Source organism: Sinohyriopsis cumingii, chromosome 18, assembly GCF_028554795.1.
Source record: "Sinohyriopsis cumingii isolate HCF-2022 chromosome 18, ASM2855479v2, whole genome shotgun sequence".
Taxonomy (NCBI): domain Eukaryota; kingdom Metazoa; phylum Mollusca; class Bivalvia; order Unionida; family Unionidae; genus Sinohyriopsis; species Sinohyriopsis cumingii.
Window position 1 is genome coordinate 44,030,647 of NC_142978.1, and position 21,859 is coordinate 44,052,505.

The window sequence follows — 21,859 nt, forward strand, 5'->3', positions numbered from 1 at the left end:
ACTGCTGACTTGCACATGCGCAGAAGTTGTTAACATGAAGCTTTTGTTTATCCTGCATATTCTCTTTGATCTTCAAAGACAGAATCCACTGATGAAACAACGGGAATGCAGACTGATGTAAATTCTCTTCTCCAGGGTAGCTGAACGGAGACACTATATTTGTTACAATCAATTTCTCTAAAGTCGTTGATACTTTCCTATGTTATCTGGACATTGTACGACGATGATACATAACTCTTTTATTGGAACATGATCAAATATGATTGCAAAGAAGCACAATTCTTTAGGTTGTATTTACTGCCGCAGAAGATCTCTTGCCATTCTTATCGCAGCCTTTCATTTAATAGTGATAATCATCTTCAGTTCCATTGATGTAGAAACGTTAAATGGGACCGTACTTTTGGAAAAGAAAACATTTCTTTCAAATCAATCCTTTAATTTTATACGCATAAATGGAAGCGGACTGAGTAATCACTGGAACTCGTTAAATCGATTTCATGATTATTACAAATATATAAACCATACACGATATGGGGCTTTTACAGCATTAATGACCGCTATGGAATTTAAAGAGCTTCTTGATATATTTTTCGACTTTGTGGAGATTTGCAATTCATTTAATATCAGCTTTATGCTTTACGGTGGTACACTACTTGGCGCCTATAGACATCACGGAATAATTCCATGGGATGACGATATAGACGTTTTGCTGAATATGTCTGATAAAGCAAAGATTCAACATGCAGTGCGGAATATAAGATCATATCATCTGCACTCACCAAAAGACTGGCAATGGAAATTTTATAAACAGAAGTCAGATGAAAGCATTAATGTGAGCAGATCAAAGTTGTGGCCATTTATCGATATATTCTTTTATGAGGAAAATGAAACACACATCTGGGACTGCCTGCCAAATTATAAAACAGCCTATTCCTACAAGAAAATTGATATTTTTCCTTTACAGCTAAGGCCGTTTGAAAGGAAACTGCTACCAGTGCCGTGCAATACGGAGATCATTTTATCAAAAACTTACAACATTCACTTGTGCTCAAACTCTATTTATTCCCACAAAAATGAATCATACTTTGAGGCAAGCAGGCAGCACTCCGTGCCATGCAGACGACTTCATCCCTATTATCCGTTTGTGTTCAGGAGTTATGAAAATGGGTATGTAAAGGAAATGCTCAAAGTAAACAATAATGATATTCATAGCGCACATTATTTACACAACAATTGCTAGATGATAGTTATAATGAACGGTATATTTCGAATACAACGATGTGTAGTAGATTAACAAAAGTTGCATAATTATATACAAAAAGCATTATAGCAAATATTATATATTATAACACAGACTGGAAGAGTCTATGCAACGTGCGTCGTTATAATCGCTGTAGCGTTGTATGCAATATAATTATAAGCACAGTTTTCTTTATGTACAGAATGTATGATGTAACATCATGACTGGCACTTAATCTTCCAGCTGTGACATGTTACTGCAAATGTGCAAACATTCCCAACAGCATGAAATCATGCGTGAAAGTACATATGTAATAAATAGTGTAATATATCGACAATGATATCTTTCTATTAGATCTTGAATCTCTCTCTCTCTCTCTCTCTCTCTCTCTCTCTATATATATATATATTAAAATCCTTAATTTTACAAATTTCTGTCAGTATCTATGGATGCGTATAGAATATATTTTTGATATTTTTCTTAAATAAAGAAATATACTCTTCTGCATGAATGAAAGTCCTTTCCATATTAGAATATTAAAAATAGACAACAATATGCTTTTTTCTTCTTCAAAACGTGTTGGCACCAACCGTATACAAAAATATATGAAGTCAGCTTTCATATCAATGAACATATATGACTTTTCTTACATTTTAGCGTGCATCTTGAGGACGATGTTGATTACAATGAGAGACACGATGATTATAATAAGTGTAACAACGATGTTTAAGACATGATAATGATTGTAACAATTATTATTATTATTATTATTATTGGTAGTATTATGATAGGCGTACTTCACAGAAAGTGAGAGAAGAAGAATGATGTGTTTGGACGATATATATAGGATATCTACGTTTTATTGGGTAGATATAAGGAATTATTTTTATATCAGCCAATGAATTAGTGGATTTTCAAATAGAAATGGTTATAATAATTCACTGCTGTTGATATTTTCTTTATATCTATAAAAAGCTAAGCACAAATTAGAACTTTTTTAATTATATTTAATGACAACAAACATCCAGTTGCATGAATATTTTTCCACATTCAGTTGCTGCACTGGCTGTATTGCTACAACAATATAGAATTTCCGAAATTTTACAATAAGTTTTGGAAAGTTACTCATAAAAAATTTAGCTCATACAAGCATTGCTTTAAATTGTGTATTTCATTAAAATGATGACTGTTCTCATACGACAAAAATAAAGATATTTAATATTTTGCCGCATTAATAAAGGCTACTGAATAATAGTGTTACGTTAGGGGTATTGTAGAAACATCACAGAATGGTCGCATTTGATGGACTTTATAGCGTAACATACGAATTTACCTATACAGATTTTGGTCTCGGTCTGGTTCATTTTTGCATACAAACTTAAATTGTGTGACCTTGAAAAGCTTGCTGTCTTGCTCGGTAACCGACGTTGCACACAGATTTCATTTGGCACTCAATTCGATTTGCGTCAAGTCTCATCTATTTATTTTGCAATTGTTTTCAAACATGATTATGATTGTGGTGGCACGTTAAAGTCGCTACTTAAACAACTGTATTACAACAATTAATCATGGGTTTTCCATCACACTTATTCTGTTTGTTGTAGAGTGTACGAGGTATATGGTACTCGATGGATACACTGTATATTAAATAGATGCAATAACATTTACACGGCAATTTTTGATGACACCTCCTCACTAGTTACGTAAAGTAACACTTAAGCTTTGACGAACTTTAGAATCTGTGAGAGAGAGGTGGGGGGGGGGGAGGAAGAAAGAGCAGAAAAAGAAAATGAAATACGCTTACATGTGAGAACGCAGATTTGAATAGCACAGATGGGAACATATAGACTTCATAAATGGGGAATGAAATTAGTTCCAAACGTTATATCGTCACTTTGGAGAAAAAATTTTTTATCACACTAATACGTTTCAACATTTCATTATGATATATATAATGCAATTGGAAAGATTTAATTGTCAGATAAACTGCTGTATGGAACATATTGTCTCTTTATAGCGATAAAATCAGCAAATGATAATATAGTAGGTTCTTAATTGAAATAGTATTTAACACGACGATAGCAGCAATCTTCCAATTGTCTTAAGTTAAGTTACGAAATCCGTAATTTGTTTGTGAGAGGTACAACTAATATGTATAGGTTACTGCATTTGCATGGAAAAATATGAACGAGGTTTTTTTTCTTCTTCTGATTAATACTGCACGACATTCCGAGTTCATATCTTCCCATATAAATGCAGTAACCATTTTATTATATACTCAGTTTCTTATTCCACCTAATGTTTAATTATAAAAGATACACATCAAGAAACAGAATAATTGAATTGATTCTGTATGAATAAATACATACACAACCGTAGATTCATCAATACACAATAACTTGTTTGCGCACACAGCACCGAAAAAGTGACCTATGAACTTTGTCGCGCGCTCGACAGTAGTTTATAAAAAGAATTGTTGTTTTAGTCTACTGAAAAGTAAAATTTAGAGTTATATTGTGAATGAATGTGAATTGCAAAAGCTTTTCCATTTAGTCTGGAATGGGTGGATTTTGTTTTCATGTTGACCTAACTCGAAAGTCCGGTACAGTTTCGGTTTGTATCATGTTTTGCATCACATGTCATTCGGATTTGCATAACTAATTAGGAACGTACATTTTGAGAAAATCCAATATGCATAAATATAAGTATATGTTTTACCATACTTAATACCAGCTAAAGAAAGCAAATATGTATGCCCTCTTACTTGCATCTCACTGTTTTAGGGACACCAGCTTTGACCAGTATCATACAGTGTGTGTCTTCTATCGCTAGCCTAACATTTTATCAAAATAGTTTACACGAGGAAAATTGCAGAGCAGCTGTTGTGCAACAGTCACTTTAGCCAACGGATATAATAATTTTTTGTCGTCTTGGCTTATTGGCTCTAAAGCTCTTAGTTTCCTACCAAAACCTTCAGTTGCAATTTTTTTTCTCTCGAATCTAGTATTCTGACCGACTTGTAAAATGGAACGTTTCGGATTGATATGCGATAGCCCTTCGACTCAATATGCTTTTCTATGCTATATTTTCACTGACCCTAGAACGTACTGATCATTGTCTGAGCCATTCTTTTTGCGAAAAGATACGAATATTTCTTCTAAATAACTGTTTTAATAATCAGAACAGTATTTTCAATTGCTGCGTATCTTACGTTTGTTGTTGACGTTGCAAATTATATACTTCCCGCGTGCGCATTTTTAGCTTCAACGAAAAAGAAAAAGTGCTACACACTTGATGTAGAAGTGTTAAACACACACGCTGAAATCGCGATCATTCGGAAAGGTTCAAAAACGTCTTTTCTTTCTTTGATGGCGGACTACTGTAAAATGTAGCCCCTTTTAAAAATCATTTCGGATGAATAAACAGAGACAAATATAGCAAGAGATTTATCAGTACAATCTACGACCGAATATTTTACGATATGGCTACTTTATTCAAATTTGAATTTCACTTCCTGTTATCGTCAGATTATCCAATGTCAACAAACACTGCTTCTCCTCTATTTTTGTACTGCAACTTTCCCTTTAACAACATTGCTTTGTAATAAAGAATTCAGAAACGTGGAGCCAAAATGTATTTCCCCTTAATATCTGTCAAATCTATGTCAATACCGACCACGAAACCTAATGTTTTTAATTATTAGTTATGGTGATGTGGCGGCAGCAAGCGTGTGCCATAAAATATAGTTTGTATCCCTGAAAACAATTAAATATAATAATGACTGAATAAATTGAATAATCATAATGTCGATGTAACTTCACTTGTCAAGAGAGGTAATTACAATTCAATCATCTTTATTCCAATTGAAACTTTATTTATTTTCGTTATTTATTTTCTTCAAAACCCATAAAATTCATAAAATCAAAATGTGTAATCCGTTTACATTACACTAATTCACTAGTTCATAAAACTTTCTTTGTTAAGAGTAGACATTTTAATGACTCGGAGAAACCGTTCCCAGAAAGTAGAGAATTTCAAGATTTTCAAGAGTTCTGCTGAACTTTGATTATAAAAATTAAAAATAGGTTATTGAAAGGATTCAAATAAGATGAATTAAATGATTTTCAGTCAATGAAAATTTTCCAGCTTGCAACAAAAATAGACAAAAAAACAAAAAAGAAAAAACCAAACGAAAAATAAATTCATGCATACTTTGCAATACTGAGGTTAGGCCGATAAACCTGTCCCACGTCCATGATGCTATTGATTTTCGGTTTAGGGGCTGATATCGTATATTTATTAAAAGCTGCACAAATCTGCATAAACTTCTTAGTGCACACATCGGTGTACATTTTATACATTTACCAGTATTTCTCTAAGCCGTGGATAGTTGTTTTGGTGAAATGTACATTATATCTCCGGAGCATATACTATGTATGTTGACTTCTAAATTCATGTGGAATGCACAACCATCTGTCATGTGGTCATTTTAAATGTAGCAATAATAATGGTTGTTACCAATTACATGTTGTCTAAAGTGCACGCAGGTTTGTTCCGGAAAGAATTAAATGCAGCAAAATTGTAGATTTTAATGAACAGATGACATGATACCCTCATATCGTCCATCAGTATCAACACAGAGTTTTAGGACTGATTTATCGGACTATACTGATATGTCCTCCATCATACAGCAGCCGCAACATATGGCTTTTAATTTTCGTATAACTATTCTGCTCCTTGTGTGAGTGTGCGTGTATATATATATATATATATATATATATATATATATATATATATATATATATATATATATATATATATATATATATATAATTAGAACCTAGGTTTAGAAACATGTTTACTCCTTTGACATTCACAAATAACGCCAAGAAAAGATCAAACGTTATCCATAGATAAAACTATATGTTTATCCCCCTCCAGAAAATAACACTCAGAAACTTAAATTTCTTCAAGTTCAAAATTACTCAACATAATTGTCAATAATCAAACAGCAGAAGAAAACAGATCCAACCCAACATTTTTTTTTACACGATAACACGGTCCATTTATACTTTTAAGTTAAAAATGTGTAACAATACAATCTGGGCAGAGAAAGATATCATGTGTTTTAGAAGTCTGATCAGCCTATTTTGGCGTGTTTTAATGATTCTTGACTGAGCATATCGCACAATAACAATGCATTTGCGGCAGTAACACCGGGGGAACGATATCGTAGAACTGTATCAACCTTTCTTTACCAGAAACCAGTACATTTCTAACGGAACAATGATTACTATATATAAATACCATGCTGGCACAACAGCGTCAGCAATAAACGGTGTTTAGTCAGTCAGTCACCTCCAGCTACAGCAACAAGAAATGGGTATAAATGGTACCGCCCCAAGCAAATCAATACATCTAGAACTTTAGAAATTACAAGACATGCTAATTTGCATAGAGCACAGGAGTTAAATATCATGTAAAGCGATCACGTCTCTACTAGATCTTGACATGCATATAGATTTGTGATGTTCCACATTCAGCGCCATCATATAATTGTCTGCTCCCCTATATTCACCACTCATCTGAATTGCGGTGTATTGTATGTCAGCCGATAATGGTGGAGCTAATTGAATTCAAAAGGATACTTTGTTAGTTTGACATCGAAAGTACGACTACATACCCAGAAACCATTATATGTTGATTTGAGTGACATGTATTTGCACAAATACGGAATGGAAAATTGCTTATTTACGAGTCCATTCTAGTTTTGTGCTCCGGTTGTCTCGATCATGTAAGAACAGTGTTCAAATCTAAACAATTTAAATTTGATTGGATGATGTTGTCTGCCACCGCATCCAATAAAATTCACAGACCCGAAGCACAGAAATATCTGCTCGATACGCCAAGGAAAAGATAGGGTTAAAGTATCGGAACCTTGGCTAGCGAAAATGGGAAACAGCTAACACGAGTTGAAAAGCTTTTATAGAATTGTATTGTGTACATCTTTTGCACAGGTAATATCTGGTATGTCATAAACGATTCGATATCAGCTGTGTAGCATTTGCTATTGGTAACGAGCAAAATAGATGGGTCCAAATCGGCAAGTGTAGCCTATATAACCAGGATTTAATAAAACAAAATGTTGAACCCATAATAGCTTCATGTTACGCTTATAATTAAACCGATATTTGTCAAATCTGACACCATTGCCCCCGTTTGTTTTAGAAGTAGTTTCAAATGTTTAAAGTTTAAAAAAATCATTTCAATTGTTTTCTAAATAAAATAGTATTACCGAAGTTAGGGAGTCTCTAGCTTCGGAAACAACAATGTACACACATTTCTACAGCAAATACTAAATGACCTACGAGGTAAATATCTCATGGGAAGTGATACTAGAAAAAAAATGGCTATAATAACTGTTTAAAGTTTGTAAGTGTGTGCGCGCGTTTAGACATAAACTGAAAAAGATCAAAGTATGGTGGTCTTGACAGCTGTTCAACCTCATTTCACGGACTATCGCATTTATATAACGATAGTCATGGATTAGATAATTTTTGCCAAAACTACAGTCCGTCGAAAACTTTGTTTTGGATAAACAAAATTAAAATGCACTTTTAAAGGAGACTAGAAATCAAAATGTACAGATTTTAATTCGACTGCCATGTTTATAAATTAAATATCGTAAGCGGGTAGTGATTATATTGCGTGGAAGACACCACGATTCCGTAAATTGCCGAGTTTTTCCGAGTTTTGATAAGACGACAGATCACGTGGTACCGTGACGCTATACTAGCCAGTCCTCGAATACAGACATAAACATTGGCGAGCGAGGCAGACAGGAGGGGACCACATTTGGGTTGCACATTCAAAAGTTGAATCTGCAGTCTGATATAATAGTTTATGTACTGTACTGGTAAGTGCTAAAAGAAATTTGTTAGGCACAGGCCCCGGGCTGGTGACTTAAATAAACTAAAGTCCTGAATGAAATTCCACAAGCCCGGACAGTTCATACCTGTCAACTCTCAAGACGGGAGAAAAAACCTCCCGATTTGGGGGGTATTTCCTCATCTACCTCCCGATCTCGTAATATCTCTCAATTTTGCGCAGCGAAGTCCCGATTATTACATTATGTCTATCAATTTTCATTTGTCAGAACAAAAAACCACAACCCCAAACCATTTATAAATAGATATAACGTATGCAATCCACAGTCTAAACTGCCACACTGCAGACATCGTAGCGATGTGACTGAAAAATTGTTAAAGCTACGTTAAAAATTCAAATCACACGTACACACGTCTAAATCCCGCACTGGACGAAATAATAAATATCATACAACAGTTTTTTTTTTCGTTTTTTTTCTTCTTCAGTAAATAGAACGTGAAGATTAAACATTATTCAAGTAAATTTCAGATGTTTTTAAACAACTACAACAGTACTATAGTATACAAAAAATTAAAAGAATAAAATTGTCACCAATTAGCTTAAACGAATGATCACTTTGAAATTTTCTCTGCAAACAAAATCGCATATCCATTTCTGCCAAAGAAACTCGGCCAGTTACCACCTGACATTCCTCTCCCGTATATGAAAAGTTTAATTACCATGATTAAATTACAAGAATAAAACAAAATATACCATGCAGCATATGTGGCCCTAAAGAACTAATTCTGAATAAAAATTTTATTCAGCAAACAGTGTTACATGCATTAAGACTTAAACCTAAGGAAATAAGGTGGGGCATAAAACTTGAGAAAAACAGTTGCCAGATGTACGGTAACTTGTGACTGCAGATTTGAACTGTTAAAATGAAGTCCATGGCATCGTAAGTAACAACAAAATAGGCATCGTTTATTTGGTATTCAATTGCTGGTGCTTACACATACACACGCTGTCGAACATGGTTTCTTTGAAGTATGTCCGAAGGGCAGTCCTTTTCACAAGATCAATGCAAGGATAAGGAGTATGTTCATTAGTCACACCGGCTTTTTGTTGTTGTTGTGGGGTTTAACGCCATTTTTCAGCACGATAGGCTATACATGGCGGCCAGTATTAATGGTGGAGGAAGAACCCGGAAAACCCCGGAAAGAACCACCGACCCACGAGAAGCTACTGGCAGGCTTTCTCACATGCCCACATTGGCTGAATCTTAGACTCGAACCGCCGCAGACAGAGGTGAGATGGCAGTGATCCGTAACGAAGAGCGCTTTAGACCACTCGGCCACTCGGGGCCCCCACACCGGCTTTATTGTTTGCGTACTCAAATCAAAACTTTAGCTATTTTGCAATTTAGCCAGAGCTGACCAGAATATGCAAAAGGGGCTTGTCATGGGGGAATAATAAGGCGTATCACAGGGAGAAAAGGCACGTCACATGGGCGGTCGCACATTGGGGCAAGGGGGTTGGGGTCAATAGGCTCCCCCCCCCCGTTTCTATTGTCAGACAGTTAATGTGAAACTTTGACCTCTTTTCTTTTAATCGCTGCTTTTTAAACTGCCCAAGGAATAATTTTATATCAGTTAAAATTATTACAGATTACCGTTTATACATACTACATTTTTTAAATTTTAATTTTTATAAGATTACAGAAAATTGTGTTTTCTCGAAACACGACAGGTTTAGAATCTTATTTTTAGTAAAGCTTCCATTTGGTTAAAATCAAATCTAAATTTCACCTAGGACAGTGGTGATTTAATTTAGATTGTGCCGTGTTAAGGCATGTATGTCAACATCTTGAAAATACATTTACTCATTTCACCAGCGCGATCAAAGTTTCCTCAGGCAAACAATTTTTGTTTCGACAAGCCTGACGGGCACCTCACTTTGAATACAGGATGGACCGGGACTAAAACCAGAAGGGCCCAGGGTGTCGGGCTATGCCTATTTTCGTAACTCACACGTTTAACACTTTTTCCTAGGATTTAAAATGTCCAAAGGTATGTATGGAACAGCGCCAACTTTTAGTCTAGGCCAAGCATTTGCGTATTTTTGAGCTGTCATTTTTTCATGATCCCTCTGGTAACATTCTTTTGAGAAATGTAACGAGCACATAGTGCTGTATGGTGTTGCCTTCAAATCGACTCGTTTGTAATAATATACCCATTCTTTCATTATGCCTTTGTCTTTCGGAAAAAAATATGTCCACAGGCTTTTCTTAATGTTCTATTACACCCGTAAGCAACGCAAAACGGTATTTTTACTATGGCAACTCCCACTTGGGCTGCTGGAGTCGCTACTATGACGTCACATCCCGAAAGTAACCGAATAGGCGCGGAAATTTTGCATACGAGGTCACGGAAATTCAGCTCATAGAAGATAGGCCAATATTTAAATATTGGCATTATGGTCACAGATGATATTTCAGAATAAGGTTTTCTGCTATAGTACTTTTATTATTATTCTATATTTCCATTGGTTTCTGGTCTCCTTTAAGATGTTATTGTCTCAGTGAAAAAAAAATGGAGTGACTTTATAAATTCGTAAAGCGTTTATAGACAGATTTAATAGACGTTTGTTATTATTTAACCATTAAACAAATTCATTAGTATAATCCCTGACAGACCTTACAGTTTTGAATGTTAATAATTTTTGCTTCTTTATCTCGATTGCACTTTCACTCCCAGGTTCTACACAGATGGCATACTTGTGTATTTTTGAATAATGTTGAGTTATTAATACTGCTTATAGCGGTAGTTTTTCCACTCTTTTTTTTCCCCTGAATCTATCGACAAGTAAATATTAATTCCATACAACACGGGCATATTCCAACATGGACAGAAGTTTTTAACAGTTTTGTTGCTGTTGTTGTTGGGTTTAACGCCATTTTTCAGCACACGATAGGCTATACATGGCGGCCAGTATTAATGGTGGAGGAAGAACCCGGGAAAACCCCGGAAAGAACCACCGACCCTCGAGAAGCTACTTTCAAGTTTTCTCACATATCCACATTGGCCGAATCCGAGACTCGAACCTACGCAGACAAAGGTGAGATGGCAGTGATCCGTAACGTAAAGCGCATTAGACCACTCGGCCACTCGGGGCCCCAAACAGTTTTGATTCACTGTGCCTGGTAAATTTCCTATTAATAAATAAAAAATATAAATAATACATTCCTGAATTTTTTCAAAGAAAATTCTCTTTTCTTTGTGGAAATTTTAAGGAATTTCTTAAATTTGAGGAATTCCTCAACTGTAGTTTTCAATAATAGATTTCCGTGAAAGATTTGAAAATATTTTTTTTTTTTTTTTTTGGTCTAATCATTTCACTATTTCTACATCACACAAAAATACCGAAATTGTATCGTAATGATATAACATCTCATCTGAGATGAAATGAGACAATTAGTATATCTGGGACTCGATTTCAAGCAACCAATCCAATTTATTATTATTATTTTTTTTTAATTTTTTTTTACAGTGTTTGTCATTTAATCCGTATTTAATGAAGTCCAACTTCACATAAAACTCAATATATTTACCTGGCTAATTTCCTTCAATTTTAGGCCGAAGATGCCATGTTTCTACAGTACTGGTCCCGATTATTTGTTTCTTGTGGTGCAGCCATTTGGTTCATAGCGATAGCGTGAACCTAATACATACTGGTGCCTCTCCAATAAATAAAAGTTGTTTTGTTTTAAGAATGATAGGTTCGGAAGGCTGGAAACACTATTTAGAGACCTCTTCAAATAAATGTGAGGTCTGTAATCGAATTAAAAAAGTTCCATAAGTGATTTAAAGACGTCTACAATTCATTTATAGATCTGCTAAACCAATGTTAAATTAGAGATAGGTCTATAATTCTACTATAGAGATCTGCAATTGAACTAAAAGAGTTCTCTTTAAGTTGTATGGTTCTCCAACTTAATTACAGAGGTCTACATTTCAATTATATATGTCAATAATTATCTAGATCTCTAAATGAATTAGAGATCTATAATTGACATTTAGCTCTCCAATTAAATTGCAAAAGTCTCTAATTCAACAAGAAGCATTTCTAAAGAATGAGATTTCTGTATTTAACTGAATACATGTTAAACGGCCATAAACAACTACAGCCAGGGCATGGAATGATATACTAGAGACAGCATATGTTTAGAGACCAATTTCATGGCAGGCAGATACTCTGAACTACAACAAAGTTGATTAATTTCTCAATATACCACAACAATTGTAGTGTAAATACTGGCAATATCCAAATCATATAATAACAATTGGATCCCATTTCATCTTTCCTAGACAAGAGTTGTTGATCCCCTACATCAATGAGGAGTGACAAGCCTTGCCAAGTAAATACATGTCCTATTCTACTCTTTTAGTTTTGTTCTTCTACCTTGGTAGTGTCACACTCTTACATCGGTGAGACTCAAAAGCATGTGTACATGGGCACAAGAAAGTACATTTAATTAAAACATCTGAACGACTAACGAAACATGAAAATAACTAGAGCAGAAACTGTTAAGTGTCTTAGGCACATTTTCATTCACCTAAAATTCCGAACTGAATGTTAGTATTACATGTCAAGTGATATTTTCATCACTATTATGTGTATCTCTATTACATGTATTTGTTTATCAGAATATATATGTCTGCTGTCAGTCATTCTTTATTTATCAGTTTTATTTATGGATTTAAATATATGGCCCTATTTTTAAAGGAATAGCGAAGAACTCATCACAGGTGTCAGGAGACGTCGCCCAAAGGATCATATATAGTAATTCTGAGATGTCGCCACATGGTTGTTAAGGCTTTATTTATTGTTGTTTTCTTCAACTTAATAAATTATTAAATCAATAAAATTTGCAACTTTTTAACTTTTCCATTTGATCAACTCCGCTTCTGTACTTAACGAAAAATAAGTGTTATCTGTCCCTTTTGCTCTGCTCTTCAAATCATTAGACGCATTTTATTTGGGGGAAAAAGAGGGTGTAAGCATGATGTGATGTCTGCAGTTTTATATATGTAGGGGTTCCAACCTAAAAACCCCCAAGTCATCCTGAGGTGACTTTATGGCATGGACCTCTATAATCCGAAATCGACTGAATTGGCGATGACCGTCAATAAGCCAAAGGGTTATACTATCATCTCTCTAACTGAACAATTTAATCTGATTGTTCATTGAGATTTCCTAACCACTGACGAATGATGCTTGAATTCGATAAAAAGCATCATCGACGCCTCCTCAGGAAATGCGGTCGCTACAGAGTTCATCATTATGGCTAATGCGCAGAATTCTCTAAGTTTCTGAAAGATCACTTGTACTATGCCCATCATTTAGTTCATTTCTTCTTTTTTGTCAGTGTCTGTAATTTTATTATTTCTCAATAATAACAAACCATTTTGAGCTGAACGAGAAGTTTAAAAAATATTTCACTACTAAATTACCAAAGCAAACTGAACAAGATTACGTTATTTTATTATATATAAAAACACCATGATCACGGGTACATTTTTGGTGAATATTAGTTTCCTTGATATGAATATTTGCAGAGATAGTGTTATCAATATTTTTTTAATTACATTTACATCTAAAAATGAAGCATGCATACTAGATGCAATATTAAGTAAATTTAATCGTCAGGTGAAAATGATTTAGGCGATCAATACATTTTTTCAGTTCTTCAATTGAATGCTTCCAGATCATAAATGTCATCTAAAAATATGAACCAAAGAGATGGATTAAACTTTCGTTTTGAAGAAAATCCTTTTCTAATTTACACATGCAAGGGAATAGTATGAAGGAGCCATATTAATACCCATTATTTGTATGTAATTTGTATTATTAAATTGAAAATAATTTTTTTCCAAGATAAGTTTTATTATTTTACAAATATCTTCATTAGATAGTGTGCTATTATTAGGATTGTTATCAAGAAAATACTTAAACGCTTCAATACCATCTGCATGCGGAATGTTGGTATATAGTGATGTTACATCTAATGATACCAGGATTGAAATTATCAGATAGATGTAGAATAGACTTCAATATTTTAATGAAGTAGTTGTATCTTTAATGTATGAAGGAAGTGATTTCATTAAAGGTTGTAAAACACTGTCAATAAATTTGGATAGGTGTTCAGTATATGAATCACAAACTCATATAATGGATTGGATAATTTAAAGGAAAATTATGGTCAAGATTTTTATGAGTTTTGGGTAATATGTAGAATTGAGGTGTACGTATGTTAAGAGGGAAAGTGACAAATTCCTCATATACAGATTTTGTTAAATTAGCGACCTCATTAATGTATGTTGACTTTTTTTAATTTCTAATTGACGTTCGACTTCTTTAACAATCATCTTGATTCATAATAATAGTTTGACTTATCCTTTATAATCACTATACTATCGTCATTCATTACATTAATAAAGACTTAATTTTGTCCTTAGAAATATCACCATGATATTGCTTTTTATGATTACCACTTATTATCTCTCTTGTGATCACGTATATATATAAATCTAAATATGAATCACGTAAAAGATGACTTAATTATGTTATAAAAAGATTATCTGGGTGACAAGTTTTGGGATGACTTCAACCAATTGGGGCAACTTCTCCAGATACGTTGGAAAAAGTTTTCCGCCAAAGCTACTATTTATCATAAATTTCACCATTCTTCCAATCTAATTAAAGCTCGGAAGGAAAACAATGATTTCATAAAAAGGCTACCTGGCATAATGCGCTCTTTGACATAATTATGATGTTAGGTTTAAACGACGTTCAAATATTCAGTTTAGAATTAATAGGTGCCACCCCTTAATTCAGTCAACGAAGTAGCTCGTAATTTTAATCTTTTTCTGGAGTGCTCCTGAAGTAGTGATATGATTTTCAATCAAATTTCATTAGTGACCACCTAATAACAACATTCACATGTGGTCTGAAGACAAATCGACACAGAGTGGTGTTAGCTTCTTCTGTTTACAATGGTGACATCAAATCTTGTGTGCCAGCTTTCAACTGAAATCATTTTACCACAGACGTCACCAATCAAAATCTGAATAATCTGTGCACATGGAAAATAGCTGGATATCTCTGTTCATGGAAGCAATTACATGGCTCATAATATGATGAAACATCAATATTATCAGGTTTTATTGGAACCCAATGCTGTTTATGACCAATATCTTTAAAGACTCAATACTGTTAAAATGATTTGGCATATATGAGTTTTTGCATGTAACGGCAGCATTGTGCTTTTGAAAAAAATCAATCTTTTCAAGTACATTAGTAATTTTTATAATGCTCCTTTTCACAAAATGTTTACCTGCCCCGAGATTAACGAGTGCAAAATGAAACATAATTCCAGTTTTCTGCTTTTCTCAATATCCATAAAGAGCAAAAGTTTTAATCCTACGAGTTTTCAAACAGGTGCATGTAACCTCACAAGATATATTTTAGCTTTTTCCTTTCTTCCATCCATCTGCGATCCTTGTTCATGTTGGACAAATCCACTTCCACGCACAACTGGTTTCTCTTTTTAGGTGAATATACATAGATTTATTTAATGTTCTGTATATGTCCCAACCAAAGGTCTTTTCACCCTACTCTTGAAATGGTACTAGCACTATATATAATGGGACTACAAGTGGGCAAGTGGTCTAAAGAGTGTTCACCTCTGTCAGCGTGGTTTCAGCTAATTTGTATAAATATTACAGGATGAAAACGTCACAAAACTTTAAGAGGGGCATGAGATGTCAGATGGCAACCAACATAAAACCTGTTCTCTGTAGCAACATACAGCACCATTATAGAACATCGTCTCTCAGCGCCTTTGCTGGGGCAAAAACTAAAGAGCATTACCCCACCTCAAGTGCTTTGCCCCACGCTGCCACTGTGTGGCTGTTACTACAAGATCAGAATAGGATGTTGAAAATATTACTAATTTAAACAGATGATAAAGTAAATACTTATCACAAAGAAAATAATGTTGAAATAAATGATGGAAAAACCCTCAATAAATTCATGGGCCAGCTGCAAGTACTAATACCAACACGACTTTGGGTATCTAAGTCTTGCTCGAGGAAATGTTTTATGAGGATCATAAAATGTACATTACTGTCCACCCATTGTTTAGATGTCGTATATGTAGGTTCTGATTGAACATGCTTGATTAAGGTGATTATTGATGAGTGGGTTTCAATGACCCAGAACTTTGGTCCGAGTCTGTAGCTGTTAACTAATATTACTGTGCAAAAACCATTAGTTACTTAATCTACTAAACCGTAAACATCACAGCTAGATCCCTGAACTTATAAACTTCTTTGTTTCTCGACTATCCCAAGTACAAGCCATCCACAAAACTTGGTAAAGGTAATTCTTAAGCAGACAATATTCTGCAATAACCATTTCTCGCTGAAAATGACCCCACATTCGAAGAATCTCGTGTGTTTAAGTGCACAAGATCTGCAAACACTGGTTCAGTGCTAACGCTATTATGCAAAGTCACCATTGTTTAGCAAGTGACCAACACTGTTTACTCAGTGACCTTTAGTGACAGTTTAGACCCAAAAATCGACATCATTTTTAACCTAGCATTGAAGATGGTCACAAACTCTGGTAAAGTACATGGTTTTGAACTAAAATTGGTTTGCAGAAACACATTTACTATTTGTGTCGCAGCGACATACATCTTTGATCCTCAAATCAATAAGCTTCTTCCTTACCTCATATACATGCCATACACAAAGTTTTGTCCAGGTTAGTGATGAAGTGATTCATGTTGGTGACCTTGACAACAATCTTATTTATGTAGCTCATTCTATAGAATACAATCGTCTTACCACCAAAGTATACCATACAACTGTCAAGTTCTCCTTTAACATGCATGGTAAACTGGAAAATTAGCATGAGAAATGAAGCATTAACGATTGTCTTAAGTTAATCAATTGATAAACTTATCAACTTTAAATAAATGTTCATTATGTTTGTCATACATTTCAAAATTTTCCTAACAGTTGCACAAGAAAATTAGTAATGCAAAATGGGATTTCGGCAGACTAAACAAAGAAGCAAAAACAAAATATAGTGCACCAATTGAGGTCAAGCCAATGGGCATCATAATTTACCAAGTCAAACCCCACTTTAGAGCACGTGTAGATGGAAAAATATTTGATATTAACAACGGTAGTTGCAGGTGCTTAGAAGTGTCCTATTTCAAGCGCAGGAATGTCTACTGAAGAATAATATTTTTCATGATGGTTAGTATTGATGAACTATTTCGTGTTGATAGTAGCAGATCATTTCATATGACAAGTTGTGATATACAAGATTTTTGTTGTTGTTGTTGTGGTGGGGTTTAACACCATTTTTCAGCACATGATAGGCTATACAAAGCGACCAGTATTAATGGTGAAGAACCCAGGAAAACCCTGGAATGAACCACCGACTCACGAGAAGCTACTAGCAAGCTTTCTCACTTACCCACACTGGCTGAATTCAAGACTCGAACCGGTGCAGACAGAGGTGAGATGGCAGTGATCCATAGCGGAGAGCGCTTTAGACCACTCAGCCATCCCAAGATTTATGTAACATCATTTGTATTGAATATTTTTCGAGTTTACAGATTATAAAGCAGTCTCTTGCACACAATAATCCACAGACTCATTCTTGGTAATTTTATAAAAGCTTAAGATTTCTGCATGTTTCATCTTTCTGCAAGAGTGTTTCATTCAGTTTAATAAAAAGGTATTCCTGTCAGCAAATTTTGGAAGTCCAGAAATTTTTTGGTCAAAAGTAATTACAGAAAAATTCAGTTAAACAGGAAACATGACTTTTTCAATCTTCATATACTATTTCCAATGCTAGTGCCCACTTCCTAGTCAATGTAAACAATCTACACCCAGAAGTGACAGCCTTGTTTTGATTTTTAGTGACTGGCATCATCAAGAACTGCAACTTTTCTGACATACACATTGCAAAATAAGACTATTGCACACTGGGCTTCAGAAAGGCCACACATTTTCTGATGCTGAAACTGCAAATAGATCTTGTGTTCCACATCTACATTTTACTCAGCCTTAACTCATTCGGCCCCTGAGGTTTTTGTCATTTTCGCCTGAAATGCGAGTAGGAAAGACATTTGGGGGGGGGGCTATTTCTGAATACATTGTAATACAATGGCGTTCAACAAATTTTCCACGAGACTAATGCCTAGTTGTATTAGAAACATCGTTATCCATTGGTTATTTTGCTTGCGCATGAGCAAAAGAATAAAATTTTTTTATTTTTTTTGCTTAATGGACCCATCATTTTTGTATGGAGACCACTCTTTATTCCACATGCTCACCTTATCCACTCTTTATTCCACATGCTCACCATATCATAGTTTTTGCCAAGTTTCACCTGTTTGTGTGCAGTTCAGACCAGTCTGCCTTAGATCTGAGGCCAAAAGGTCTAAAATCCGGACAAAAAATCTCATTCTGACCACGAGCGAATTGTGGATGAAGAAAAAGCAGGTCCAAAAAATGAGGTTTTTCCTTCTGTATTTTGTAATGCAACTAGAACTTTCAGATTATATGGTATCATTGTAGAGCTATATCTGCTTTTTGTAATTCCACCCAAGTTGGTGTATCTTAAATGACCTTGATGCTGCAGAGCTCGGAAATAGGGTACAGCCTCATCACGCCTACAGGCAGGATTGGGGCCGAATGAGTTAAGAATGTTTGTACAGTTGCATTTTGTCTGACCTAATCACCACCTTGTTTATACACGTTTGAAAAAGCAAAAATTAATGTCCTGCTTTGATCATTTACAATGTCTTCTTCAACAGGGTCTACATCTTTAAGAAGGTAGCTATTTAAATTATGGCTGATATTTTAATGATGGACTCCATCTTTCATCAGGCAGCTATGTAGATGACCAATGTTATTTTAATGACGGACTGCATCTTTAAGCAGGTAGCTATATAAATGATGGCTGATGTGTTTTAATGATGGACATAATCTTTAAGCAGGTTGGTTGGTTGTTGGTTGTTGTGGGGTTTAACGCCATTTTTCAGCACACGATAGGCCATATATGGCGGCCAGTATTAATGGTGGAGGAAGAACCCGGGAAAACCCCGGAAAGAACCACCGACCCACGAGAAGCTACTGGCATGCTTTCTCACATATCTACATTGGCTGAATCTGAGACTCGAACCGGCGCAGACAGAGGTGAGATGGCAGTGATCCGTAACGGCGAACGCTTTAGACCACTCGGGGCCCCCTTTAAGCAGGTAGCTATATAAATGATGGCTGATGTTTTGACGATGGACTGCAATTTTAAGCAGGTAGCTATGTAGATGACCAATTTTGTTTAATGATGGATGGCATCTTGATATAGATAGCTATATAAATGATGGTTGATGCTTTTATGATTGCATCTTTAAGCAGATAGCTATATAAATGATGACTTAAGTTATTTTGATGATAGACTGCATTTTTAAGCAGGTAACTATATAAATGATGGACTGCATCTTTAAGCAGGTAGTTATGTAGATGACCAATGTCATTTTGATGATGGACAGCATCTTTAACCAGGCTGCTATATAAATGATGGTTGATGTTTTTTATGATGGACTGCATTTTTAAGCAGGTAGTATAAATGATGGTTGATGTTTTTTTATGGACTTCATCTCTCAGCAGGTAGCTATGTTGATTACCAATGTTGCTTTAATGATGGACTGCATCTTTAAGCAGGTAGGTATATAAATGATGGCTGATGTTTTAATGATGGACATCATCATTGTTCAGGACCGTATTTACACACGTCTCGTATATTTCACGAGTGTGAGGTAATGTAAGGTCTGAAATGGTATTAGCTGGAGCATTGCTGTTGCATGCCAATAAAGTCATAATGACCCAATTTTCAGAATACATGTGCACGTATACATACCTATTTTGGGAAAACTGAAGAGAGGAGACTGATCTTTCAATCAATGCATGCAATACCAGCATGCATATGTACACAGACAAGTTTTTTTACCATTGAGTTTCATCGTATCATATCATCATCCATTCATTATGTACATAAAATACTTGAAAATAGGTGGAGTTTAATAGCTGTGAAATGATAATGTGTTGAGCTTCAACAGACTGGTAAACTTTTAAGCCCTCTCCTGGAAACTTGCATTACATTATTTAGCTTACATTAAATCTTTCAAGAACTGAAATTTATGTATGCACACATGTATATTGTAAAGGATGCACGGATGACAGGAGAGTCAGCAAGTATGCATAATTTGAATGTAGCATTCTCTTTTTGATATTTAATGATACATTTTGCCATCATCGTAAAATTCATATTGCTAGATGAAAGATAAATTATTTTGCTTTGTCAGCATACAATAGAGAGACAGACATTACTGTTTGGCTGGTCATCTGTCGGCTTATTTTGGTTGGGTGGTTTTATAAGTGCGTGTGCGATTTTGATTTTTAACGTAGCTTTAAATAAATGTCAGTCACATCGCTGATGTCTGCAGTGTTGCAGTTTATAATGACGTCAGTCACAATATCCTGACACCAGGCCGACCAGTCCTAACACTAACCTCTTAATGATGAGTGCCAAGAAAGGCAGCTGTTAGTACCATTTTTAGTCTTAGGTATGACTCGGCCGGATTAGCCAATGTTTTATTATAGGACATTCAACACGTTTCTAGATGTTGGTATATCATGTCAAGGTATGTATGCATTACAGGTATTTCAGAACATTTGTGGTTTAATGGTGGCAGCTAAATGTAAAATTTGAAATCATGTTGAATAAATGGGAGCTAAGCCTGTCTCTCTCTCACTTGACCTCTTACAGTATGTTTGCTTCGTTGGTTTTTAAAAAAATCATTTATCAACATATGCTGCATTAATATCAGAAATAAAAAAAATATCTTTTTAGCGTAACATTTTATTTTCAGACAAAACAATTTATTTCAAAAGCTGTGTTGCATCACTCATTCGTTCCTGCCTGCATGGGCTACATTCTGAACTGAACTGGAGGCTGAAAGAAAACTTCCTGAAAACATGAGTCCATGTTAAGACATGCGTTGAAGATGGCAAGTTCATCAAGGCTTTACTACTGTTACAGCTGACTGTTGTTAATTCAAAGTCCACATGGAAGAACCAAACTCTTTTCTTATCCTCATAAATGTAGACAAGCAAGTTTAACTTGTTTCCAAGTTTTATTCTGATTTTAGAAATTAAAGTCATAATAAAGAGTTCAAGTTCTTAACAGTTTAAAAAATAGAGAATCAAAATCTGGTTTTCACCAATTTCTAAAATTTGAAGAAAGCCTTTTAAATATTAGTGTTAAATCATTACATCTGGGAGGCACAAATAAAGTTTGAATTCACATTGTTGAACACAAAGTGTAGGCACATTGCTGAACAAAAAGTGTAGGATTACAAGCTTCCAAACATTTTTGTCATATGTCTCCCAAATTTTGACCCTATATACTGGCTTTGCCATGGTTTTTCTTTGGAAAATGGTTTTAGAAAATGATGGCACTAATCTTCTTCATTGGATTCCACCCATTTCTATGTTGCTTCTAGAACTGACCAAAGTTGCTAAAGGTGAGAAGAAAAAAAAATGGCAATGAATAATATACAGTTTAACTCAATCTATCTAGCAATGAAAACGTTAAAAGTTTGTA

At 34.8% G+C, this 21,859-nt stretch overlaps 2 protein-coding genes and 1 long non-coding RNA gene across 4 annotated transcripts in view; 2 read left to right on the forward strand and 1 right to left on the reverse strand.

The window, feature by feature from the left end:
- Positions 1 to 296: 296 nt before the first annotated feature.
- On the forward strand, positions 297 to 1,529 carry LOC149776514 (ribitol 5-phosphate transferase FKRP-like). Its single transcript, XM_089942455.1, has one exon. The coding sequence runs from the start codon at positions 551 to 553 to the stop codon at positions 1,238 to 1,240; it is 690 nt and encodes a 229-aa protein (XP_089798581.1). The 5' UTR covers positions 297 to 550; the 3' UTR covers positions 1,241 to 1,529.
- A 15,593-nt stretch (positions 1,530 to 17,122) lies between these two features.
- On the forward strand, positions 17,123 to 21,426 carry LOC149776515 (uncharacterized). The gene is made up of 2 exons (XR_016416055.1): positions 17,123 to 19,193; positions 19,455 to 21,426. It is a non-coding gene; the product is annotated as an uncharacterized LOC149776515 (long non-coding RNA).
- LOC149776516 (uncharacterized) overlaps positions 21,100 to 21,859 on the reverse strand; it is a 42,414-nt gene continuing 41,654 nt past the window's right edge. For both annotated transcript variants that reach the window (XR_016416054.1, XR_016416053.1), the window contains exon 11: positions 21,100 to 21,773. The gene's annotated coding sequence lies outside the window, so the exon portion shown is untranslated. The remainder of the gene's footprint in view (positions 21,774 to 21,859) is intronic.

Excerpts from the sequence above, each read along its gene's own strand:
- LOC149776514 (XM_089942455.1), top strand. The coding sequence starts at position 551 with ATGACCGCTATGGAATTTAAAGAGCTTCTTGATATATTTTTCGACTTT.